General features: G+C 40.5%; 2 protein-coding genes across 3 annotated transcripts in view; one reads left to right on the top strand and one right to left on the bottom strand.

Annotated features, from left to right (window-relative positions):
- The window catches only part of tet2 (tet methylcytosine dioxygenase 2), a 191,137-nt gene extending 177,735 nt beyond the window's left edge, over positions 1 to 13,402 (top strand). For both annotated transcript variants that reach the window (XM_037760876.1, XM_037760869.1), the window contains 9 exons: positions 3,840 to 6,842; positions 6,925 to 7,015; positions 7,106 to 7,199; positions 7,310 to 7,518; positions 7,700 to 7,850; positions 7,927 to 8,016; positions 8,316 to 8,453; positions 8,656 to 9,007; positions 9,129 to 13,402. In XM_037760876.1, the coding sequence (XP_037616804.1) occupies positions 3,884 to 6,842; positions 6,925 to 7,015; positions 7,106 to 7,199; positions 7,310 to 7,518; positions 7,700 to 7,850; positions 7,927 to 8,016; positions 8,316 to 8,453; positions 8,656 to 9,007; positions 9,129 to 10,540 (5,496 nt within the window). In that variant the 5' untranslated portion in view covers positions 3,840 to 3,883 and the 3' untranslated portion in view covers positions 10,541 to 13,402. The remainder of the gene's footprint in view (positions 1 to 3,839; positions 6,843 to 6,924; positions 7,016 to 7,105; positions 7,200 to 7,309; positions 7,519 to 7,699; positions 7,851 to 7,926; positions 8,017 to 8,315; positions 8,454 to 8,655; positions 9,008 to 9,128) is intronic.
- Positions 13,403 to 14,096: 694 nt separating this feature from the next.
- On the bottom strand, positions 14,097 to 22,613 carry ppa2 (inorganic pyrophosphatase 2). The gene is made up of 12 exons (XM_037760887.1): positions 22,335 to 22,613; positions 19,358 to 19,422; positions 19,188 to 19,232; positions 19,043 to 19,096; positions 18,237 to 18,356; positions 17,701 to 17,787; positions 17,156 to 17,282; positions 15,249 to 15,376; positions 15,010 to 15,095; positions 14,850 to 14,919; positions 14,697 to 14,736; positions 14,097 to 14,609 (listed from the first exon to the last, which is right to left on the bottom strand). Exons 1-12 carry the CDS (start codon positions 22,525 to 22,527, stop codon positions 14,587 to 14,589), a joined length of 1,038 nt encoding a protein of 345 aa, XP_037616815.1. The 5' UTR covers positions 22,528 to 22,613; the 3' UTR covers positions 14,097 to 14,586.
- Positions 22,614 to 27,262: the final 4,649 nt, after the last annotated feature.

The raw sequence follows: 27,262 nt of genomic DNA, 5'->3' as shown, positions 1-27,262 counted from the left end.
AATTACCGAATTAAATGGGCAACTTTTTAAAAAACAAATAAGAAACAAATATTTGGTTGGAAGATTGGAAGAACTTTTCACTTACAATTCATGACATCTGATGCTGCAGGTGCTACATTTTAAGACCTCCAAAGACACTTTTGCAAACCAGCCCGGTTTACAGTCACCCCAGAGAAGCTGAATATATTAAATATATATTTTTCTAACTCATATTACCCTTCTGTACAGTCAAATCTAATTTATATTTGAGATGTTTCCACGAATTGCAAATTATTACTGACCCTTAAAATTGTTTACAGTCATTCTTGAATGAAGCAATGTACATGATTAATAGACTTTTCTAGAAACGGCCATGCATGTTGTGCCTGAAATGGATACTGTACCTATACAAGCATTTGAGAAACAAAAAAAAAAAAAAGTTATCGGGCTTTGGATAAAACATGTCGTTTGAAGACGACAACTCTTCTGCCAGAATCATAAGCAGCTGTAACCGCTTCCAGATGTGATAATCAGGCCCAATGATAGAGCACGATCATGCCAAATGAAACATGCCATAGTACCTCAAATATTTAGCCATTTTTTCTTTCCTTTTTTCCCCCCAAACATCAGTCAGTGCCTATAGCGAGCCTATAGTAGGTTCGCATTAACAGGAGGGCTTTTGTGGGAATCTAAAGCTGGATCCAATTATGTTTTCAAAGGTTGTATAGCATATTTCTCTGAACTTTACCAAAGCAGCCGGCAGTTGTGACCCGAGGCTTCACTCAGAGCTCCAAGGACATTATTTACTTTAAGTACATACAGAGTGTTTAGCTGATCTAAATGTCCAAGAACATAAAGCAGGAAGTCTTTTTAACTAACAAGAACCTAAATTGCCTCGATGAACACATTTGTTCGTACACTGCCATTTACTGGACACCATGCAGTGCCAAACCACTTACAAAAAACTATTTGAAGTTGTCCCTACATTTTGACCAATAGTCATGCCGGTTGTATTTAAACAAGTAAATGTAGAGGCATTTAGCACCTCTATCATCATTTAATATCATTCAACCTGATCACAAAGGTTTGAAAACTGACATATGAGAGACATGAATGTAGGCTTTATAAATTCATTAGTATCTTGTTATTATCTGTGTTGCATTTGTAAAATGTCTTGGATGTAGAGCTGCAACAAGTAATCGATTAGTTGTTAAGTATCAAATTAATCGCCAACTACTTTAATAATAATAATAATCGATTTTTAATCTTCATCATGGGCTTTGGGAAACAGGGAAATAAATAGTTAGTTTCAGCCTATTTGGATGAGCTTATATGGGCAGCTAAGTGAAAGTTAAGGCTGTTAATGGCTGATTAATTACATATGTTGACTTTAAAGTACAAAATATTGGAATCAGACTACTGGATTTCATCTTATGTTACGATCAAAAAGCTCTCACATACTTTTCAAACCCAGCCAAGCGTTCCACATTCCTGTGAGTATTCATAGTAGAGGCTGGTTGTGGCTGAGGGATGCTTGTGCGCAGGCGGACAAAACCTCAGGACACCAATTAAAGTCAGGAAAATGCATCTCTCGCCATCAACATGTGTAGGAAAACAACGCTCAGGGACAAGCATGGTGGCTGTGTATTTGATATTGATCACCACAAGCTAAACAGAAATGGACAATCTGTGTGAGTGTATTTTTTTAAAGCGTCAAAAGCAGGTAAACACAATTTGGCAGTAAACAGAAAAGACACATGCAAGATGCAAACGTGAATATACTTTGTTTGATGTTAATTTAACATCGAGGACAAACTGAAATTTTGTGATATAAACTGTAATAAGGACATCTGAACTCCCTTCATCTCCTGCCAACCATGAATCTACATACATTCAGTTTCTCTGGAGCTTTAACGCTCAACACTCTTTTACTTTAACACTTAAAACTGAATCTGGGCCCCTCTCGGTGCTCATCGGCTGCCCATTCCTTCAGCATCAGCAGGAGAGTTGCTCATAATTATGATGGATTAGACTGCGGCTCTTTGTGCCTGCGCGCTGCAATTGTTTTGCAGATGCTGCGGATGTGACATGCATTAATAATTGAGGGAGGCAGACAGAAATCAATGTTCGACTGGAATCACTGGAATCTATACGCTTTAGGCAGCGGGAGAGAGAGAGAGAGACAGAGAGAGAGAGCGGGGAATGTAAAAATGAAACCATACGCTCTGTTTGCTGCTTAACCTTCTGTAGAGATCTTATTTTCCATACATCACTTTTATTACTTTATTAAATGACTTTATTACAGTTATAAATATTAAAAGCTAGCTCCTCTCGTAGTTTGGCCAACTTATCTATATCGAATCATATACATTTAATGCTCAACTGAAACCAGACATAAAACCTTTTTAGATTACCATGTGAAATATTCACCTATATGTTGCTTACGTCTTTACATTCATTTACATTCATCTCCTCCAACAAATAGCATTTACTTAAATCAGAGAGTTGAAAAGAAGTTTATTAGGATTATTAAGTCAGTGTGGGAAACATTTAATGGGGTGAGTCTATATTCTGCATAGAGAGTTGAGCCCGGATAACAAAAGGCCTCAAACCTGAGAACCGAGTTGTATTTGCATATTTGACATTACAATGTGTTCAGGGTGAGGAATACCTCGACCGAACAGCTGACGAGCAGCCGACTCCTCCTCCCATCTACCATCTGGGACATTAACCTTGCATCCTACTGCCTTCAATCAACTAGATGTATGCTTGCTGTAATATATTCTGTCCTTTTAATATGATAACAAATAAACCAAATTCAGATGAAAAGAGTTCTTCACACAACACTCAGAATCTCGAGAAGGGATTGAAACACATGCTGTTGTCTGATGCGTGTGTTTGTGTATGTCTGAAAAGAAGCAAGAAGCTGCTGATATGTGCTTTTTTTTCTCTTTTTCCTCTGATCACTGATCGACATTTTTCACCATTTTCTGGCATTTTATAGACCAAACAACTAAGCGATTAATCGAGAAAATAATCGACAGATTAATCAACAATGAAAATAATCGTTAGTTGCAGCCCTAATATGCATAAACCTCCCACTATGGAAGTAAACCAAACACCAAATGGTTGATTGACATTTTTGAAACCAAAAGGTTTGTTTCAGAACACTGCAGTCACATTGCTTTCCCTATATCCCCCTTTTATTTTGACCTGCAGAACAGTTGTATAGGTGACAGTAAGCATTTGGCCTATCCACATACACAGCACATAACAGGAAGTCACAGTTTTCAGTTTGAGATAAAGGCCTTCAAAAAGGAAACACACACACACATTGCCATGCACTCCTGATACTGGAGCACTGAAAATGTGACCACAGAACACCTTCAGGACACCTTTTGGTTAGCTGTGTAGGTTTAACTTAAGCATGGTGACTCACAGTCCACTGTTAGCCAACATAGTCCTGCGATGACCTCCAGTTTGTATTATCTCCTCCTCTGCTCACTTTCTACTTGCTATCCGTTTTTTTAGGTTATTGAGGGATGAGGTCAGGGTCAATCTAATTCTATGACAGGATCGTGTTGCCAGCTGATACACATTCAGTGCCAAGTGTAAACACATTACTCTACTGACCTTCCCTTCACTAAGGCCATATTCAGACCTGAGCCTCTAGATGAAGAGTGCTGAAGGTAGATGTGTGTCAGCAGAGTGTATTTGACTGTGTGAAGTTCCTGCACATATCTAGGTTCAAATAAAATCACGTGGGGAACGCTGTATGATCTAACATAGTATAAATTGTATTTAAAAACATAACTCTGCTTGAATAATGATGGTTTCTCTCCCTCTTTGTTGCCCTGCAGGACGGACAGAGGGCAGCCCTGTGGATGGACTCTGAGCAGGCCAGATGGAAACAGAACAGGCCAGACATGAGACGGAAGAAAATCTGATATTAGCGCAATTTGGCACATCTCGCAACATCTCTCACAAACTCCAGAATGGAGGCCAGTCTTCGGAGGGAGATTCTCTGCAGATCACTGGGGACACGAACTGGAACCATTACAAGCCCGGCGCAGGTGCCAACTCCATGAAGAGGCACAGGGAGAACTGCAGCAGTCCTGCTTCAGTGCAAGGGCTGTTCGATCAAGGATCCTACATGATGAATGGAGAACTGATGAATGGAGAGTTGAAGCATGCCCTCACTGAGCAGTCCTTACTGGCCCACCAGCCCAAGAAACTTAAAGTAGATTCTGAGATAAAAAGAAATGACGACATGAGCTCCAGTTTGGTGCATAGCTTTCCTGAGCTGGCAAAGGCAGCAGAGTTTGGATGCAATAGCCCACAGACAGAGATTAAGATAGACAAGAGGAACTGTAATTTTCCTAATGGGGATATTTTCTGTCTCCCGAGGAATAAACAAGTTTCTATTCCAAACGGTGCTGTATCGCCCCCCTCAACCATAGAAAGCACTCCGGGCGATCTTTTAGAGAAAACCTTGTCTCAGTATTATCCTGAGCAAGTGTCAATCGCACCACAAACATCTGGGCCACAGCTGGATGCTGTCAATGGTTCACTGGCAAATAAGCTGCCCGGTGATGGTGCTCAACCCCCCTCTTTAACCTCAGGATTGCCCAATTCAGCTCAAATGCCGGACTCACAGCAACAGCAGCCTGGAGCGTCGGGCAGCGTCGAAGGAGGCAACAATTATAACAACTATGTAGTGAATGGATACTCCAACAATTTTGAAGCAGACCACCAGCAGCAGCAGCAGCAGCAGCAGCAGCAGCAGCAGCGGCCACCATCATACTCTGGTCAGGAGCTGTCTCTAGGTCAGCTGCCTGGCATGATCTCACCTACAAACACTGCCAATAGCTCCCAACAACATCAAAATGGCCCACGGTGCTATCCAGATGATGCAAATCATCAAGGAATATATGCGAAGGCCAACCAGGAGTTTAACCAGAACTCTTTTCTGGAGCGCAGCGCTCCTCTACAGGCAGCCGAGACAGGCGGATACGCAAATTTTCCCAACGCTGGGATACAGAAGATGGGGCAAAGTGAAGAACCCAGGTCTGGTCAGCATCAGCGCCTCGGCACTGACAGGGGCCACCAGTACGGGATTCAACCCCAGACCTTTAAACAAAATGCTGGGAGCTCACATGGAGCTGACAGTACTGGACCCATGGGGCCCGGCCTCCAGCAGCCACGTCATGCTGGCTTAGAAAACGGGATGGAGAGCGCACCTCAGCAGAGAGCCAACTTATCATGTTCCACTCCCCACCAGAAAGGCTGGGTAGAGCGGAACTCTTCCCAGCAGCAACCGGCGAGCGGCCCGTCGTCCCAGGCACAAGAGCAGGACATGTGGAGGGGCTTCCCTGCTAAGCCTCAGTCGGAGCAGCAGACAGCTAACCCCCAGCTTCACTGCCAGATGTTGGAGCCAAATGCAGCGCAAAGGTTCCAGCCACAGGCAGGTTTCACAGATAGCAGCCAGGGGTCTAACAGCTTCCAGCAGCAACAGCAGGACCGTCTCCTGGCCCAAACACACTGTGCTCCAGCCCAGCACAACACTGCCCCTGAGTGGCAGCAATCGAATTCAAAAGCACCTCAAATGCAGCAGCCTCTGCCCCAGAAGATGCCCGAGCAGCGTAATTTCCACCAAGATCAGCAAGCAGAAGGCCGCTACCACACTCAGATGCAGTCGGAGCACTTATGTGAAGACCCTGACCTGCAGGATATACTGTCACCGGGGTTTTTACCAACACAGCAACAGCAGCAGCAACAACAACAGCACTGTCACCTTCAGCGCCCGCTGTCCCACCCGCCGCAGTTTGAGGGGCAGCAGCTCAAGTCTCCCGATTACAGACCTCGCAGTCAGCCTCAGCCCGGCCAGCAGCAGCTTCAAACCAACCAGCCTCCTAGAAACAACTCTGCTCAACCCAACAACCAACACATCCAGCACAGCGACCATGCAACATTCAGTTACAATAACACAGCAGAAATGCTTCAACAACATCAAAGGCCGTTTCCACCCAACTCAGGCAGCAGTAACCTCAAGCAATTTCAACCACAGCGGCCTATCAACCACTGCCACCAGCCCAACCATGCAGACTTCACCTCGACGCAGTCACAACCTCACTTACCGCAAGGCGCGTTAAACCAACAGGTATCAACACAGATGTATCCTAAAGCTGAGCAGCAGCTGAAGATATCGTGCGCTCAGTTCCAAAGGGGACCTCGACTACCTCTGGCACCTGTGGGTCCCCATGGAGACACTCAGAGGCACGCGGCACTGCGTATGCACCTGCTACAAAGGCAGGAGCGCCAGGGCCCTCCTCATCTCCTTCAGAGCACTAGTGACCCCCAACTTGGCCTGAGACCTGTGAAAATGGAAAACGAACCCAGATTTGAGATGCCTTGTTCACATCAGGAGCATCAGTTACAGATGCGAGAGGCGGGCATGGGCGGAGTGCAAGTCAAGCAGGAGAATCAACCATCCATGTGCAGCGAGCAAAGCAAGAGACAGGGAAGCATCTTGGCCTCCATGGAACAAAGCCTGAGGCAGTACCAGCTTTCACCTGTGTTTGAGAAGAAATCCCTCGTCGTCAATTCGTTAAATAAAGTCAAGGTGGAATCTTCTGGGCCCGTCACGATCCTGTCAACCAACGCCGACCTGTGTGGAATGGAATCAGCATCAGCTGCTCCCCCCGCCGTAACGCTAAAAAGACCACCTGATTTGACCCCGAAGAAGGAGCACCTCCTACAGAGCTTCATGGAGTCTCCTATGAAGCTATTGGATACCCCTATAAAGAACCTCCTGGACACCCCCATGAAAACACAGTATGATATCGCATCCTGCCACTGTGTTGGTGAGTCTCATGATGTTGGTTCTGCAACACGATTGATCAGTCGGTGTGTAAATATTAACGTATGTTCCTTTATGATATTTAGAACAAATCAGTGAGAAGGACGAAGGCCCGTACTACACTCACTTGGGGTCAGCGCCGAGTGTTGCCGGTATTCGGGAGGGGATCGAGAAAAGGTTAGCCACATATTTGACCTCTTAATAAATTACCGTAAACATAGACTGTATTTCTTGTGTTTACTTTAATGCCTCTATTCTGCTTTGAAGGTCTGGTCTAACTGGTAGCGCCATCAGGATTGAGAAAGTAATATACACCGGCAAGGAAGGAAAAAGTACACAAGGGTGTCCCATAGCCAAATGGGTAAGAACCATTTTTGTTTATTTCATTTGAGAAGCAGGCAAATCATCTGCCCTCGTATTTGCCCTCAAATATCCGAATGTGCACAAATTCCTCTACCTGTCACGTTTCAGGTGATTCGTCGATCCAGTGTAGACGAAAAGTTGCTGGTGCTGGTGCGGGAACGCACTGGTCACAAATGTGAATCAGCCTGCATCATTGTTGTCATCCTGGTCTGGGAGGGCATCCTGCCCAGCCTGGCTGACCGCCTCTACCTCGAGCTAAGTGAAACTCTAACAAAGCATGGAGCCCTCACCCAGAGACGATGCGCTATCAATGAAGAGTAAGTGACAGCGCTACAGAACTCAGGTCTGGCCAAGTGGCGCTACAGTAGTTTTTTAACCAAACACAGAAGTTAAGGGGAATGTTTGGTTCTTGGTTCTTATTCTGTATGCATAAAAGCAACATGTAGTTCTAGATTTAAGTTACCAATTCGATCCTCTTTTTTTGTCCTCCCTCTTCAGGAGGACCTGTGCGTGCCAGGGATTAAATCCTGACGCCTGTGGAGCGTCTTTCTCTTTCGGCTGCTCCTGGAGCATGTACTACAACGGCTGCAAATTCGCCCGGAGCAAAATCCCAAGAAAATTCAAGCTACTAGGAGATGATATGAGAGAGGTATATGTGCACCATGGTTACGCTAATATAATATGTTAATTAAGGTACTTAATACTGCCAATTTTTTGTCTTTCAGGAAGAGAAACTGGAGCACAACCTTCAAAATCTAGCAACCTTATTGGGTCCCTTGTATAAAACTTTGGCACCTGAAGCGTATGCAAACCAGGTGTGTATATTTAAACATCATATAGACTGCTAACCTTCCCACATCTACATCTTAATAATTTAGTATTATCAAAATATATGATGAAAATGTTGTGTTTTTGCATGGTTTTAAGTCACATATATGCTTGTGAGTGATGCAACTTGCATGCAGGACAACAATGGTACACTTTGCATGGGTATTTTTCAAAGTGTCTACATGATAAAGACGTTTTGTAAAGATTCCCCGTCTATACTGTTTAATAACCTCCAGAAACTCTTAATATCGTATTCAAATGTACCTCCTGTTGTACCTGTAAACAGACGGAACATGAACACAGGGCACCAGATTGTCGTCTGGGGGTCAAGGAGGGCCGTCCCTTCTCCGGGGTCACCGCTTGTCTGGACTTCTGCGCCCACGCTCACAGAGACCTCCACAACATGCAGGGTGGAAGCACTGTGGTAAGCACAACCTGAGAAACGTACAGTACATCTTTACAAGTATTTATTTGAGGAAAGATAGATACGGAGAAACTGCAAATCGAGCTACGCCTTAACGTCCCATCGAAGCGTAACTTTGAAACAGTTGTGTGAACAATAAAAGCAGATGTATTATTTAATATCATCTGAAACAAAAAGTACTGAACTCACCTTGTTTTTCCAGGTGTGCACATTAACAAGCGAGGATAACCGAGAAATTGGAAAAATACCCGAGGATGAGCAGCTCCATGTACTGCCTCTTTATAAGGCTTCCAACACTGATGAATTTGGCAGCGAGGAGGGTCAGCAGGAGAAAATCAAGTCAGGAGCCATCCAAGTCCTCAGTGCCTTCCGCCGCCAGGTGCGCATGCTTTCAGAGCCCGCCAAGTCTTGCCGGCAAAAGAAGCTGGATGCTAAGAAGGCAGCTGCCAACAGGAATGCCATGCTGGACAGTGAAAAGGCAGAGAAGGCCGCCCTCCTGGCCAAGGCAAAAGCTGGCGCTTACGAGAACATCGCTCAGAGCACTCCTATGGCAGGTAGGGTAACTTTTATTCTGACGCATTTTTATCAATTGTTTCTTAAATATTGACACATGATTGAAGCTTTGTGTTTAAACTGCAGCTTAGGGCTTTATCTTTTGGGGGTTTTGTTTTCTAGGACCTATTCCAGGTGCTGTGGGAGCAATCCTACAGTCAGGTCAGCCAACACACCCCCTAGGGGCCCATCATCAGCAACTACAGCAACTACAGCAACTACAGCAACTACAGCAACTACAGCAACAACAGCAACAACAGCACCAGAGCATCCTTCCCCCTTATCCTGGCTCACCCAATGTAGCCAGCTACCCCAGGTTCCCCAACCACCCTGGGTCTTTTCCAAGCACTTCCAAGCCAGGCGCCATGTATCCCCCTCAGCCGCCAACACCAGCCAGCCCTTACCCCTCCCCGCTCCACGTAACCAACTCCTACATGAACGGATCAAGTCGCCCATACCCAGGTTATCAATGTAACGGAGGAATGCCCCTTGACAATTACCATCCGTACTATGCTTCGAACCCAAAGCATCTGGATATGTATCGACAGCAGCGGCCAGCACTTTACTCAGAGCAGCCGTACGGTGTTCATCAACGTTATGAGGTCAATTACCCGCCAAGGTACGGCGAGCAAGGTTTACAGGTGAATGGTTACAATGCCTGCAGCATGAGGCCAGTCCATCCCATGAGACCGTACTCTCCTTACGGTCCTAATGGAGCCTCAGACCCCCAGTTCATGGACCCCCTCTCAAGAGCACCCTCAGCTCACGGAGGTCTGGACTATACAGCTGCTGTGAGCAAAGGCAATCAGTTTGGAGGATACGCAAATCCATACCTGTCTCGGAGCCCTCAGATCTTAGCCACAGGCCAAGATCCTTTCCATATGCAAATCAAGACAGAGATGGGCATGCCTCGCCCACAGATGCTTTCTTCTCAGCTAAGTGGCGGGTGTTTAAACCCTGAAACTCAGTCAGGGTTAGGTCTGCCTAACGGGAGCCTCATGGGCTCTGGTATTAAGCAGGAGCCCGGAACGCCGCAGACACCCACAACACCACAAAAGCCCGAGGTGTGGTCAGACAACGAGCACAACTTCTTGGATCCCGACATCGGTGGCGTGGCAGTGGCGCCGAGCCACGGCTCAGTCCTCATTGAGTGTGCGAAACGGGAGCTCCACGCCACAACGCCCGTCAAAAACCCCGACCGCACGCACCCAACGCGCATCTCCTTGGTCTTCTACCAGCACAAAAACATGAACGAGGCCAAGCACGGTTTGGCACTGTGGGAAGCCAAGATGGCAGAGAAGGCTCGAGAGAAGGAGGAAGACGCGGAGAGGAATGGCGGCGAGGGGACGCCCAGCAAGGGCAAGAAGGGGGCGAAGCGCGAGCATCCGGAGTCAGAAACCACCGGGGAGCCTCCTTACAAGCGTTTCATCCAGGCACTAATGCAGGGGTCCTTGTCGTGCACAACAAACACCTGTGTCAATACAGCTCCGTACGCCTTCACCAAGGTCACAGGGCCTTACAGTCAGTTTGTGTAAGAAACACTCATGAAGAAGAAAATCTAAGGTGCTTTATTTATGACAAAGACCACAAGCACCGCCGGCCTCGTCTAAACACTCCTTCCTGTCCGTGAGGTTACGTAGAAAACTGAACCTGTGATCAGATGAGACTTAAATCACCTCTCACATCAGGTCTTTCACCTCTTTAACAATCAAGCTTTACTCGTTGACCCTACTACGGATGTATTTATTTTTGTTTGGCAACTTTTGCAAGAAACACACTGTCAACATCTCTGGTGCTTTCCGTCTGATACATAAGGACCTATTTTTAATGGAAACAAAGTTTCATTTTTGGTGGCTTTATTTTTCTTACAAAATTGTACTCTTGGCATAAAACACTGACTTTGTAAATGACAACATTCACGGTGCTAAAGTGTGTGCTTATTACCATTTATTTAAAGTCAAATGCCTTCACACTATGACCATAACTCACTCTACGAGTGACACAACAGGACACTGAAAATATATCATCCCTCGGGTCAAATGATCAGCATCATTATGGTTTTTGGTTAGTCAGTGTTTCTGAGAGCACTTTTTGATAATGAGAGTTAAATGTTTTGGTAATACCTTTAAATCATACAATCTGGTTATCGCTACATTGAGAGTAATTTCACTTCTAAGCATCACTAAAATTAAATTGATGAATTTATAACAGAGGATTGTATGAGCGATCCACGAAACTGTTTCAATTTCATGCAAAAACATTTTTTAAACTATCATTGTGTCGGTGCTTCTCTCACTTTCCTATGTCATTTATACTGTAAATCGAGCCATCCTTATGGTGCATTTTTAACATTTTGAGGAAAAAAAAAAGTCTACCTTTGTGTTATTTCAGTTTTTATTCCAGGTTTTTGTGTTGTCAGCGACTGTTTTTAATGTTCCTTACCTTAGGATCATTGAACAAACCTGGACTGTGAATATTACATGTAGTTGTGTGTCTGTGGTGCTTAGGAAATGTGCTTTTTATACACTGAGGAACATGAAACAGGGTAAGCTCAGTGTCAGTTTCAGAGGGCAGCTGGCTTGCTGTGGGGTCTTTAATTATTGTAATCTAACTGTAAGATAAACAGGTGAGATTTGTACAGTAAATTAATTTCCCTCTTTTGGAATTACTGTTAGAGATTTAGTGTTGTAAAGAATGCTAACAGCCTATTTCATTGTATTTCTTTGGGTTTTAACTGATTTTATATCATAAGGTGCTATCCAACCTACTAGAAACGTACAATGTGAGACTCTTTGAGCGAGCGAGAAGGCTTTTAAATAATGTACAGTACAAACCTGTCATATACCTCAAAACTAGTTTGGCAATAGGATTATAACATATTTTTCTTCCTTCCTTTGTATATTAATTTCAAAAAAATGTTAATAACAGTTCAACTTCAGGCCACCAAAAGGCAGTTCATTTCTTACTTTCTTATCAATCTGTTAGAAAGTATTACTTGAACTTGAACCTTTGATGTTACTGTAAAATCAGGGACATTTTCAACTAATTCTGTGTTCATCGCCTGTATCCATCTGGTCTTTTTCTCATTCAGGTACTTGCCATTGCATCCTGAATCCGATTTTCATCTACTTCACATAGAGAAAAATTATTTTGTGAGAAGAAAAGATACTTTCCTGCAGTTTTTTTTACTTATATTTTAGCTAGTGGGATGGTGGTAATCTTTTAAAAGTCATTTGAACATATATGCACTGAGTTGACTAAAGGGAAAGTATGCTATTGACTAAGCAAAAAGCAATGTGTTTGCTTTTGCTACGAGGCAAGACCAGGGCAGTGATTAACGTAGTTGCACATCTTTGTGCCTGTGTATAGTTAAATTTATTTATAACCACTAAGCAATTGTATAATGATTTTTCTTCCCTGTCTATTTGATTTAATTAATGCGCTATATAGTGGAATGACTGTCATGTTATAGTAACACCTTACCCCACTCTTCAACATATTCATTTTCTGAAAGCACTTCATATTTCTTTTTCAGGAAAAAAAAATATGTAATTACATTTTATTTAAATAGATTGTAAATGTGTTAAAAAAAAATAAATAAATTATGTCACATTGTACATACCAAGAACCTGTATTGCAGGAAAACAACTCATTCTTTGACGTTGACGTAGGTTCTTCTTGTTCTGTCAGATCGACCCACAGCTCCTCTATCAGCGATCCTCATCATTATCGTTTAATATTCTTTCGGCTCCTTCAGGTTAACAGAACGATCACGGTTAGATTATCCAGGAAGTCTGTAAATGTGTGCTCACTGTCACAGCAATGTTTACAGTTATAGTATCCTGTTTCGCTCAGACATTAGAAGTTCTAGTTTTTTTTAACTGTTCCAATTTTGTAAAATAAATCTACATAAACAAAAATGTTGAATTTCGTTGTACAGGACCCAGCTACAGTAGCAGGTTGTGGTTGAGAAAGCCAAGGTGTCTCAGATATAGCGGGTTAAAAGCATAGCCATACTTGAAGATGCTTCAGAGTGTTTCTGAGTGAGTCAACATTACTTGAATGACTTTCTGGGCTTAACTAGTGCGCTATACGTGCTCAGCTCAAAGGTTAAGCTAGCAGTTGATGCACACTTGGTCTTTTTGCAGTTAGACACTAAGGGTATATAAAAAAAAAAAAAAGTGCAACTTTTTGCCTGTCATTTTATTTTTTAAGGCTTCCCTTGTTCTCCTGAAGTTTGGTATGCTACAAAAAAATGGAATTAAGGATGGGTATTAATACTGTAAGTATTGTAATGTAATGAATGCAGTTTATTTGAAAGCTGTTTATTATATCATTCCTGATATTGCTGAGATGTGGGTGTTTTTTTAATAAAATTTATATTTATTTAAAGCAAATTGATTTGTTACTCCAAGTTAATACTAACAACTAGTGCAGTGGCCGTTCGGGATGTGGCCGATTGGCTCCCGGTATTACTACTTGCAACGTTGTCGGGGTGGCGTGCCCGTTAGGAACTGGCTGATTGGCTTCTGTTATTTCTACTTACAACGTTGTCGGGTGGCGTGCCCGTTTGGAGCACGCCGATTGCTCGGCCCCCAGAAGTGCTGCTTGTAGCGTTGTCGAGAACCGCTCATCACTCGTAGACTCCATGGGAGTGAAGAAGAGTTTAGTTGTATTGTTTGTGTATCCAGCATCAAAAGTGAACTGCAGTCAATGAGCCGCGGTCTGCCCGCTGCACACGACACGCTGGACTCAGTCCGTAGAGCCCTGAAGCCCCGCCTCCTCCACGCAGAGCTCCATTCACTTGTTTATTCACAGTTTATTAATATTGAACGTGTCACATGTCCAAATTGCACCAAATTCGACAAAGCACTCCCTCGGGTCCCCAGCAAATCACCCGCCAAGTGTGAAGTAGATCAAATGAGCGGTTCGCGAGATATGCAAAGGACACACAGACAGATAGAGATTCCTTGCTTTATAGATAGAGAGATATCTAATTGACATTTAAGTAATCTAACTAATATCGTGCATTATTGTCCACATGTTGAAGTTTTAAAATGTGTAATAACGGACAAAACTGGAGAGATCACGCCATGTTCACGCCTTCATTTTTATTTACCCAAACAGGAAGAACTTGTTTACTTGTTACATACAAACTGTGTTGTGGTTCTAGCAGAAATGGATTACAGTCGAAAAGGCTAATTGTGGCATATTAGCATGACTTTGTCTTTTATACAAGACACAAAAATACTGCAGTACATACGGTATACAACATAATTTACAACTCGATAGAAAGGAGACTCATTATTTTTTATTTTCTAACCTCTAAATTATTATTATAATAAATCAAATTGGTGTCCAAAAAACCCACCTTGTACAGATCTTCACTGGCTCATATATCCAATGTACTGCGTATTACAGTTGTTTTTTTTAAACAAATTATTGTCTGATAACCTTACATGGCACTTTATACAGCTGTGAATGAGTCCTTACCGAAAATAAATACAGCTGCATTCAAAAGACGCAGCTGCTTCAAACGACTTCAAGAGGTTTTGTTGGTTTCCATATCGTCTTTAGGGCTTCAGACAAAATGCCACTTGTCCACTGTGAGAGTGAGAGAAGATTTAGAGTCACATAGAAATATAAGTGTTGAAACACATACTACCTCAAAGTTAGTTGTTATTTACTTACCATTTGGAGACACAGGATGTGCGCTGTCCAACGCAGGGGCCTGGGGTGTCAAACATTACACAGGACAATTACCAAACCTAACCTGAATACAGTTTTATATTATGTTACTATTGTGTTTGCTATCATCGTTGTGAAACAACAGGAAGTTCTCACCGATTCCACCACGTCTCTGGCCTCATCTGCACTGCATTTGAAAGGGCTCTCACAGCAGGAGATGTTTTTGCTGGTCAAAAAAGTAAATTACATTTACATAGTCTGTTATATATGTACATCACACACACACACTGCAGGGGTTTTACCTCCACCAACTTACCAGTCGATCCCTCCACTATTTGTCTGCTTCTGCACTAGTGCCCTCCAGTGCTCATGGGTGGACTTAATGATCTCAACTGCAAAGTCCTGAAAACAGGACATCAGAGAAAAACATTTGATTTCTTAGGGAGCGATCCATTCAGTTTTAGCCGCTGAGAACACAATAGACTCCAAACCCGAGTACACAAACTGTCATGTCTTATCTACGTACTGTGTTTGGTGCTACAAAGGTCTCAGTACCTTGTCTTTGAATTGTTCGTTGAATCCAAATTGGTTCTCAGGCTTCCCATCAGGCACCTTATATTTCCTAAACCAGTCGACAGTGGCCTCTAAATGACCGGGCCGGCACTTGCGGACATCCTCTATGCCTGAGGAAAACACAAACACATTCAGCAGAATAAGAACAGAGGACCAATTTGCACAAGGGCTGCAACTATTATTATTATTATTATCATTATCGATATTTTCTTGATTAATCGATGAGTTGTTTTGTCAAAAAATGTCGATCAGTGTTTCCCAAAGCCCAAGATGACGTCCTCAAATGTCTTGTTTTGTCCACAACTCAAAGATATTCAGTTTACTGTCATAGAGGAGTAAAGAAACTAGAAAATATTCACATTTAAGAAGCTGGAATCAGAGGATTTTTACTTGTTTTCTCTTAAAAAATGACTCAAATCGATTCTCAAAATGGTTGGTGATTAATTTAATAGTTGACAACTAATCGATTAATTGTTGCAGCTCTTATTCGTCCTGGTATGAATTAGATATGACTCCATTTACACTTGGTATTAGGAATATATCTTAATGCAAAATAAGAGTATGTTGAATATGCACATCCTTCTGTAGGATGATAAGAGTTTAGAAAATATTTAAAGGTAGCAATGCCCCATTAAAACAACATTAGGAGAAGGTAGCCGCTGTATTAGAAACAATGCAGGCTAAAACATATTCAGAAACCGGTTTTGTAAGTGCTGTATGGGGTAAAAAAAAAGCTATTCAACATGTTTGTTACGCCTTCAGGATACACACCATGTTTCGTAAAGAAGCGTTGAATGTAAACAAAGCCGTGTTGACAATAAAAACTCCACAGGGAATCTTCTAGGTTAGTGTTTTAACTACAGTCTGAAGTTGATGTCTGAGCCGCCAACTGGATTTATGTGTTGGTTCTGAAAATATTTCTTTCCGAATTCAATCACTTGAATGTGAACTGGGCAGTGCAGGTGCATTTATAGTGTATTTATAGTATGTGGTCAGCTTCTGGAGCAGCTGAAGACGTTTTATTTCCACTGACACTAGGCCCCTCACGATAACTACATTACCGACTTATCGTACGATATATGGACATGACCTTGATTATTTGTGCTGACCTCGATATTGCCCATTGTGTTCACATCGCGTGTTTGTTTACATAAGAATGTTAACAACATTTTAGCCAACAATCTTAATTACATTTTTAATTTAGCTAGATTAAACAGCAGGGTTTTCCCCACCATTATAAGACTTGTGCATTGTGCATTTTGTTAACAGGGCTCAAGAGTCCATTTTATTTATTTTGAATATTTGAATATTTTTTTTACATTTCAATTCCAGTGTCTGAATATTGTTAAGAATGAAATGTTCATTGCCCTTTGAAAGGGTGTAATTTCATTATTATGCTATTATCATTATATCTGGCATAAAATAGTCTTAAAATGACAATAATATTGTTTATCGCAATTATTTCAGGGAAAATATATCATCCAACAAAAGTAGTTTAGTTATATCTTAATATCTTAACATCTACAAAAAATCTTTTATTCCCTCAGCGATCATCACCCTGATCAAATTAAAATAGGCTCTGTACCCTGACCTGTTAGCACTGCTCTTGTCAACCGTAGTTTTAACAGTTTTAGTCCTATTTTACTTGTGTGTTTTTAAATAAATGTGCACGTTTGATGTTGAGCCCTGTCAAAGGACAATTTCTGTGTTTCTGTAAATCAGGAATCAAGTTTTTCTATCTTTCTATCTATCTATCTATCTATCTATCTATCATTCTATCTATGTCTTTTTTGAACTAAATATTCTTCCGGATAGAGAACGGAGCAGTGTGCAGCAGGTTTTTTTTTTTTTTTGGTGACTGTTGATATGATCTGTGGAAAAACACCCACTATTCAGGTTTTTGGCATCTGGGTCTTTAGCATTGATGGCGATGACCTTCCAGTCCATTTCTCCCTCATCGATCATGGCCAAGATGCCGAGCACTTTCACCTGGATCACCTGACCTGGAAAGCACACCTGAAGAACAGACCAGAAAATTATAAATCAAGTCAAGTTATCTTTGAGAAGTCTTTCTAAAGTGAGTAAAAAAAACCTCTAATGATATGATTTATATATTTATTACACAGCTTTGTTGAATACTCGATTCTGGTCGATCACGGCGTTCTACGGTCTGTTATTTCTTTATAACAAACCGTTGCTATGTATAACAAACCATTGCTATGGACGCAGCTCTGATCTCAGAGTCTGGAGGATCATTTCTGTGTCAAATTATTGGTTTCTTAAGTAAGTAGTCGTGTAATAAGTGGGTCGTTGTTGTAAAATAAACCCCTTCAGGGCGATGCAACACCCCTCCGCTTTGCGTCGCTGTTTATTTAGCAGCAATAACGGGCTCGCTGTACATTATCTCTTACATATACACTTGTAGCAGTCTTACCTGAGTGCCGATCTCACAAACGTCAATGGGATCATTGTCACCACAGCACTTTGTCTCTTCGTCTGTGTGGTTTGGGTCCTCCCATGTCTTTCCCCAAAGAACAGTTCAAAAACAGAATTAGAAACAAAAACAAATCTGGCAAATATTTCAACTAACTACCTATAAAATAAATAAATAAGTAGAAATAACGACAGTGGGACTAAAATATGCTTTTCAATTAAAACAAAATTCATCACTAAGTCTTTAAAGGTTTGTAGGATTTGGTGGCATCTATGTGGATATGAAGGGCTCATTCTAAGCTAACGAAAACACAACAATTCTTAGCTTTAGGTGATTATACACAAATGAAAACATAGTTATGAGTATTATATTACTAATAGACCCCCCGAAATGCTACACACTGATCCTTTAAATTGCAGTGTTGTTATTTGTCAATCGCTGACTACGATAAAAATCAATACAACATGAGGATGATGGGACATGCACAAAAAAAATACACAAAAAAAGTCTGAATTCATACGGTGTATTTTGCTCACCTGTGGGAGCGCCCCATAATTCCAGATGTAACCTTTATGGGGGAATATGTTGGCAACGTACCGGAGCTTTCCTTTCTTCACATCTTGTTTGATCGGGTTCAGCGGTTCCTTAGTTGCGATCTGGAAATTGAGGCAATTATGAAGGTGTATGTTTGTATTTGTGTGCAAGTGCGTGCTTTCACCAATGTTGAAGCATATTTTATTTAATTTCTCTCGTGTCACCAACAATCAAAACCTCGACTTCAGGCTAACGCTGTGCTAACTCAGTTTAGACTTTTTTTTGTCAAGCTAATTCTTGGCGACAGTAAGTCTGGCATCTTCAATTTAGAGACTCGTTAAATAACAAATAAAATAGCTTCAGGCGACCGCTATGATAAATTCTTGGAAACTTTATGATGGATTATCATTGAGTGAAAGTTGACACACCGGTTATTATTTAAACATTTCAATCTCAGCCTTTACTAAAGCAGTAGTAGCTGTAGTACTAGAAGTGCTAGAGCGGCAACGATTAATTGATTTTAATGAAAAATTCTCTGATTGCAGCTTCTTAAATGTGAATATTTTCTGGTTTCTTTACTCCTCTATGACAGTAAACTGAATATCTTTGAGTTGTGGACAAAACAAGACATTTGAAGACGTCATCTTGGGCTTTGGGAAACACTGATCAACATTTTTCACCATTTTCTGACATTTTAAAGACCAAACAACTAAACGATTTATCAAAAAAATAATAGACAGATTATTCAACTATTAAGATAATCATTAATTTAAGCCATATAAGCTATATTAATATATAGCCTTCTTACCTCCATTTTAGCATTTGTCCATCGAGGTACCTCCACGACCATGTTAAAGAGCACCTGGAAGTACAGAAGATAGCTATATGCAGTGCATGCTGGGGGAAAGTTTCAGCTGGTAAAACTGACATAAAATATTTAAATTTGACAATACCTCACTCTCATGCTTCTTTGGCTTTTTAGCCGGCACATCATTGTCCTGTTGAAAGAAAAAAAAAAAAGAGTAGTTTGAATATGGTCATGCAGTTTAACAGGTAGACAGAGTCATGAACTTTCTGCAGTATTTATCAAACAGAAACTAACTTTCTGCTATCAAACACTTACCTGTTCTGTCTCCGCTATAAGTGAGATGTCATGGAACGGTGAAATGTATTTCCCTTCAGACGTTTCTAGGGAAAAACAAACAAAAAAAGTTAAAACCTCCATACATATAAACATAAATCCCAGGAGATTGTTTATCGTACATTAAATTATTACACAGCATACAGGAATATCAAAGGTCTTTGAATGTTGTAGATTTGTGACAATGTGGGGAAGTTAAGCAAAAGCATAGCTAACAACTTGATGACAAATGTAAGATCAACAAACAAACTAAAATGTAAGCCACATAGAACAAAATTAGAAATACTATAAAAATATGTATAATATATCTGATATAAAACGAAAGCTGTATAGAAGGAAATTAAAAGGAAAATGTGAAAAATACCATTAACTGTGTGCAATATATCTGAATTAAAATGAAAGCTGCATAGAACAAAATTACAATGAAAATATAAAAAATGACTATAAAATAAGTGTAATATACTGAAATAAAATGTAAACCATAAAGAAGAGAATTACAATGAAAATATGAAGAAAATACTATAAAATATGAGCAATATATCTGAATTAAAATTTAAGCAATATAGAAAAAAATAACGAAAGCTGTATGGAAGGAAATTACAATAAAAATATGAAAAATACCATAAAATATGTGCAATATATCTGAATTAAAATGTATGCCGCATTGAACAAAATTACAATGAAAATACAATAAAATATGTGCACTATATCTGAATTAAAATTAAATCTGTATAGAAGAAAATAACAATGAAAATATGAAAGAAATACTATAAAAAAATATGTATAATATATCTGAATTAAAATGTATGCCGCATAGAACAAAATTACGATGAAAATATGAAAAATACTATAAAATAAGTGCAATATACTGAATTAAAATGTAAGCCATACAGAAGATAATTACAATGAAAATATTTAGAAAATACTACAAAATATGAGCACTATATCTGAATTAAAACTACATCTGTATAGAAGAAAATTACAATGAAAATATGAAAAGAACACTATCAAATAATGACAATATCTGAATCAAGACTAAATAACAGTGAATAAAATGTCTCAACATCTGCATCACACTGTAATGAGTCTAACATCACCTGATCTGAACATCTGCATCACATTGTAATGAGTCTAACATCACCTGATCTCAACATCTGCATCACATTGTAATGAGTCTAACATCACCTGATCTGAACATCTGCATCACACTGTAATGAGTCTAACATCACCTGATCTGAACATCTGCATCACATTGTAATGAGTCTAACATCACCTGATCTCAACATCTGCATCACACTGTAATGAGTCTAACATCACCTGATCTGAACATCTGCATCACACTGTAATGAGTCTAACATCACCTGATCTGAACATCTGCATCACACTGTAATGAGTCTAACATCACCTCATCTGAACATCTGCATCACACTGTAATGAGTCTAACATCACCTGATCTGAACATCTGCATCACACTGTAATGAGTCTAACATCACCTGATCTGAACATCTGCATCACACTGTAATAAGTCTAACATCACCTGATCTGAACATCTGCATCACACTGTAATGAATCTAACATCACCTGATCTGAACATCTGCATCACATTGTAATGAGTCTAACATCACCTGATCTGAACATCTGCATCACATTGTAATGAGTCTAACATCACCTGATCTCAACATCTGCATCACACTGTAATGAGTCTAACATCACCTGATCTCAACATCTGCATCACACTGTAATGAGTCTAACATCACCTGATCTGAACATCTGCATCACACTGTAATGAGTCTAACATCACCTGATCTGAACATCTGCATCACACTGTAATGAGTCTAACATCACCTGATCTGAACATCTGCATCACACTGTAATGAGTCTAACATCACCTGATCTGAACATCTGCATCACACTGTAACGAGTGTAACATCACCTGATCTGAACATCTGCATCACACTGTAATGAATCTAACATCACCTGATCTGAACATCTGCATCACACTGTAATGAGTCTAACATCACCTGATCTGAACATCTGCATCACACTGTAATGAGTCTAACATCACCTGATCTGAACATCTGCATCACACTGTAATGAGTCTAACATCACCTGATCTGAACATCTGCATCACACTGTTATGAGTCTAACATCACCTGATCTGAACATCTGCATCACACTGTAATGAGTCTAACATCACCTGATCTGAACATCTGCATCACATTGTAATGAATCTAACATCACCTGATCTCAACATCTGCATCACACTGTAATGAGTCTAACATCACCTGATCTGAACATCTGCATCACATTGTAATGAATCTAACATCACCTGATCTCAACATCTGCATCACACTGTAATGAGTCTAACATCACCTGATCTGAACATCTGCATCACATTGTAATGAGTCTAACATCACCTGATCTGAACATCTGCATCACATTGTAATGAGTCTAACATCACCTGATCTGAACATCTGCATCACACTGTAATGAGTCTAACATCCCCTGATCTGAACATCTGCATCACACTGTAATGAATCTAACATCACCTGATCTGAACATCTGCATCACACTGTAATGAATCTAACATCACCTGATCTGAACATCTGCATCACACTGTAATGAGTCTAACATCACCTGATCTGACATGTGGGGGGCTGAAATGTAAACAGGAAGTAGAACCTCGTGAGGAGGATCCAGTGAAACATCTTCCTGTCTCTCTGCTTATGAACCAGTTCCGCCTACAGGAAGCTGTCTCCTAACACCAGAGGGGTTTATCTCTAGAGCTACGTGTTATAGGTGCCATATGTCAAGAAAGCTCCTCGCTTTGCAGCTCAAAGGTCAAACGTTACCTTGACCTGCAGGTCGACCTGTGTGTGTCACCCTGGTTACCTGTCCGACAGCTGCAGCCTGCTGCTAACCCGTTAAACCATGGTTCCTCTGGATGATCATAACTTACTGAAATAGATCCGGTAGTCAGCAGAATGTGGGCGTCCTCTCTCCTCCGTCTGATAGTGCATCGTTTTGCTGAGACACAGCAGATGAGGAGCCGCTGCTGCTGCTTGTGTGACGAGTTTGTTCCGTGAAGCGGAAAATGAGCCGAGAACTGTCGTGAAGCAGCCGAGCGAGCAGCGCAGCAACAGCGGGCTCATTATAGACACTACTGCTTCTCCTTCCTCTCTCGGTTCCTGCTTCTCCTCCTCCGACACATCCACTCATTAGTCCTCCAGAGGGGAAACCAGGGCTTCCTGTCGGGTTTTCAAAATAAAAGCATGTAGCGTGCAGTGGGTGGAGACTATGGATGGACGCGTTCCAAATCGCACACTTGTTCTTTTTACTTGTAGTACACACTGCAGCTGCGTAGTGTTGCATGCAGAATGCATAACATTGCGCCTTTAGTACGTACCGTGCGTTCCAATACCCATACTACCATACTATTTAGTATGCCAGAAAAAGATTTAGTATGTCCCAGTACATAGTATGTCAAATGCAGTATGCTAAAAATAGAGTGTGTTCCAATTCACGTACTTCCTGAAGTACACTTCAATGTAGTGCACTTAGTGCACTCTGTACTTACTTGAGTAGTGCGTAAATTTCAACGGGGTCGGGTTGTCTCAAATCGAATAATCTGCGGCGCATTGACCGGAAATGACGATCGCAACTTTTCACTGCGGCTCGCTACCCGCCAAAATATCTTCTTCTTCTTCGGGGTTTTACGGCAGCTGGCATCCTTTGTGTTGAACTGCTGCCTCCTTCAGGTTTTACCCGTCCACTACCCGCCAAAATATCTGCCTGCTTTGTTGAAGAAAAAAATGAAAGCAGAGTGACGTCGTCGCCTACGCCTACAATGTGTCCTCCTGTTGGCTGAAAATGCACCGGTATGTTTACGTATTGTATTGTTTTATTCTGTCATCTACGTATGTTTGAATAGTGGTCGTGGACCCGCCCCTTCCGCTATGTAGCCAAGATGGCGACAATTGAGTGTGGAAAGTGTCCAGCGTTCCACACTCAACGATTTGACCATTTTGAGTACAACATCCGGGTACTTCCAGTGCACTGCATTTTGCCATACTTCCCAGTGTGAACGCACTTATGCACTCAAAATAGTAAGTGTAAGTACAGAAGTACGCGGATTGGAACACACCCCAGAACATCCTAATACATTCGGTCGCATTTTGCAGTATGTAAGCCAGCATACTTTTCTGGCTATTCTGACCCACAATCCTCTGTGCAGGGGATACATGAGCAAGAGGGTCAAAGTTCAAGGTGCAATGTTATGAGGAAGTAGTGTGTCCCAATGTCCCAATTGTATGCATACTGCATGCAACAGTAAGTACTTTGTAAGGGCAGCTGCAGTACGTACTAGAAGTAAAAAGAAAAATTATGCGATTTAGAACGTAGCCTATGCTCTCTAAAAATCACAAAAAAAAGGCCAAATATGGGTAAAATATGTTTGAAACTACAGAGTAATAGACATAGAGAAAAAATAAAGGGTTTGATTGAAAACCATAAACTGAAATATAATAATAGTAATAATAATAATAAATTTTATTTATCTAGCGCTTTTCTAAAAACTCAAAGACACTTTACAAAGATAAAAAGATCATAAAACAAGGACATCGTAAAAAAGATATAAAACGCACATTATTAATTACACATTAAAAGCAGTTCTAAAAAGGTGAGTTTTGATTTGTAATTTGAATGTGGACAGCTTGGTGCAGTCTCTGACGTGTTTGGGGAGTGAGTTGATGGTAAATTAATCCTCTGATGGCATTTAATGCATGGCAATATGCCAGGATCTTGTGTGCCTATAGGGGTTTGTAGGGGTATCTTAAATGGAGATATATATTTTTTGGATGACTGTGAATGTGCAATATAAATTTAGCTTTCTGGTATGTTTTTGTTTTTTTTGGTATTGATTTTTTTCAAATCTTTTTTTTTTATTTATTTTTTTTAGACATGGCAAAAGTCATCTTATCATCAAATGTAGAACATAACACATGTTGGTCTGAAAGGGAAAAAAAAAATAGTAATAAATTAAACAAATTAAGAAAAGTAAATAACTAGAACAATTAAATTAAATAATAAAAGAGAAACAAGTATATAAAATCAGATAATGGACTTAGCAAAAAAAAAAATATATGTTTTTTTCATGTGGGATCTTTGGCCTGATGTTTGGCACATAGAAATATAAAGTATACATATAACACGGCAAAAGGCCTCAAGGGAAGATCAGGGCAGTCACCAAAGCATGTATGGCATACGTTTTAATCCGTAGCCTATATTTGTCCATAGTTTCAATAATATTGTCGTAACATAGTATTTGGGTATGTGTCATTACACCACAACAGAGCACATACTGTAGCTGCTCGGTTACTATTACACTTTTATTTTGATAATGAAATCCTTGCAACCGGAAGTCAATTATTTTTTCCTTATTAACTTTACAATTCTTCCATTGCATGCTTGTGGTCCATATGTCAGTTTAGTAGTCCATGTGTATACCTAGTAGTAGTAGTAGTTATTGAAAACTATAAACTGAATGATGGTAAAGTAATCCTCTGATGGCATTAAATCCATGGTAATATGACAGTAATGTGTGTGCAAAATGTACACTTTTGTATGTAGGGATATCCAAAACAGAGAGAGAGAGATCTGCTTCACGCTTGTGAATTTGCAATGTAAATTTGTCTTTCCATTCAATTTTTGTAGTTTTTTTTTCACATGGGATCTTTGGCCTGATGCTTGGCTCATAGTGTAAAATATACATAATACATGGCATAAAGTATAGGCCTATAGGGAAATTCAGGGCAGTCACCAAAACATGTATGGCATATGCTTTAATCTGTATATCTATCCATAATTTGAATATTTTAGTAACAGATTTGGGTATGTACAGTAACTACACCTACACAGATGTGCTTGTTAGTTACCATTGCACTTTTACTTTGATAATCATTACAACCAGAAGTCAATTATTTGTATCCATACGAACTTCACAATTCTTCCTTTGCATACTTGTGGTCCATATGCAGTGCAGTAGTAGCTCTATTTTGCTGCCGTCCAGCCAATCTGACCCCCAAAAAACAAACACAGGCACATTTGCTAGATAAGTCAAATTGTTAATTTCTAATATCTTTGTCCAATGAATGGGAACAAAGATGCCTCTGCAATATTTAAGAAAAAATGGTAGCCTAAAGCTAAAGCATGTCTGATATGGAGAGACAGGGTCATTAATTCTGAATTTTTCCTTTATTTATTTCTTCTTTCTTTTCTTTTCTATTTTTTTGGTCTTTCTAATTGTAGCTATATCACACAGCTAACAGACAAGAAACAATGTTATACAGTTCTGATGGTCCTAGTTAGGCTACTAACAGTAGTAGAAGAGCCAGTACAATACTTTTGTAGACCTTTTGTCACTAACATGAGGCTAATGCAACACATGTTTTTTACAGTGTATTTTTCCATGTTCAATAACTGAGTGTAGTGATGATTATCTCCTCCTTTCTGGGCACGTTTGGCCTCCATTTTCAGAAGCGCCATAAAGGTTGCTGTCGCTGTCGCTCTTGCTTTAATGTCCCCCTGCTTTTTTCTTTTTATGACGTGAAGTTAATGGAATTGATGGTGGTAATCTCCACAATACATCCTGAGATCAAAGTCCATATGCATCCATTGTGTCAAAAACAAACACCCACCGCAGCGACCTTGATGTTGAGAAGGTCGGTCACTGTTCAAACAAATCGCATACCTGTCGGCAGCCATAAAAAGTTGCTTTATTAAAATCTTGCCTTTGATACTGTTACCAAAACGTCTTCAATTCTGCAGAGCACAAAATCCTATTAATTCAATGTTTCAGTTAACAGGACAGTTTTGACCAATCTCGCTGTAGATCTCACAAGAAAATATTTCAAGCAATTAACCCTGAAAGTTGGACAGCAGTCTATAGGGGTCAAGGTCAAAGTACTATGACTTGACATAATTAAGGGAGGTGATCTGGTGAGATTATGGAGGCTTCACAGAGAGCTAAATGTCTGTATTTGATCAGTTTTTAATCTCTGTACTGGTTTGGAAAATCTGGATGGAGAGCCAAATGAGAATAGCATCCCTTCCTTTAATTTCTGTGCCCATAAGCAAAGCTCTCAACCATGGGGACTCTTCCAGCGATGGCGCCCAAGTGGCTATAGCAGTAAAAGTCTGTGGCTGTAAAAGACAGTTTCAGGCATGAGTGTGTTTTTATTTTCCCTTTCCCTATTCACACCTGGCTGGCTCCTGCAGCTGCTTCCCCTGCTGACAAAATAAGGTTGTCTTTGTTATTTTGTCTCACCAAACAAACTTTGAAAAATAGGTCGCATTCGTTTCTTTTAGCACAAGAAAATACTTTTGTTTGTTGGCTGAAAACATATAGTAGGTAGGTGGTCATAATCATTCTCAAACGGCAGCTTATATTAATGACAATTTATCTCTGTTTGTTTACCACGTGCAATATGTGGACTCTGTTGTTAAGTTTGTCATCTGACGTACAGTGGAGACAATCGATGAATCGATTCGTTGATCAATATAAAAATAATCGGCAACAACTCGATTAATGATTTAAAGGAACAGTGTGTAACATTTTGGGGGATCTATTAGCAGAAATTGGATTACAATATTCATAACTATGTTTTCATTGGTGTATAATCACCTGAAACTAAGAATCGATGTGTTTTCGTTACCTTAGAATGAGCCCTTCATATCTACATAGGGAGCGGGTCCTCTTCACGGAGTCCACCATGTTGCTCCGCCATGTTTCTACTGTAGCCCAGAACGGACAAACCAAACACTGTCTCTAGAGAGAGCCTTTTACGTTTTTACGTTACCTGAAGGCCACAGTAGTTCTCCAACATGCTT

Source organism: Sebastes umbrosus, chromosome 3 (genome assembly GCF_015220745.1).
Source record: "Sebastes umbrosus isolate fSebUmb1 chromosome 3, fSebUmb1.pri, whole genome shotgun sequence".
NCBI lineage: Eukaryota > Metazoa > Chordata > Actinopteri > Perciformes > Sebastidae > Sebastes > Sebastes umbrosus.
This window is presented reverse-complemented; position numbering and strand designations above follow the sequence as displayed.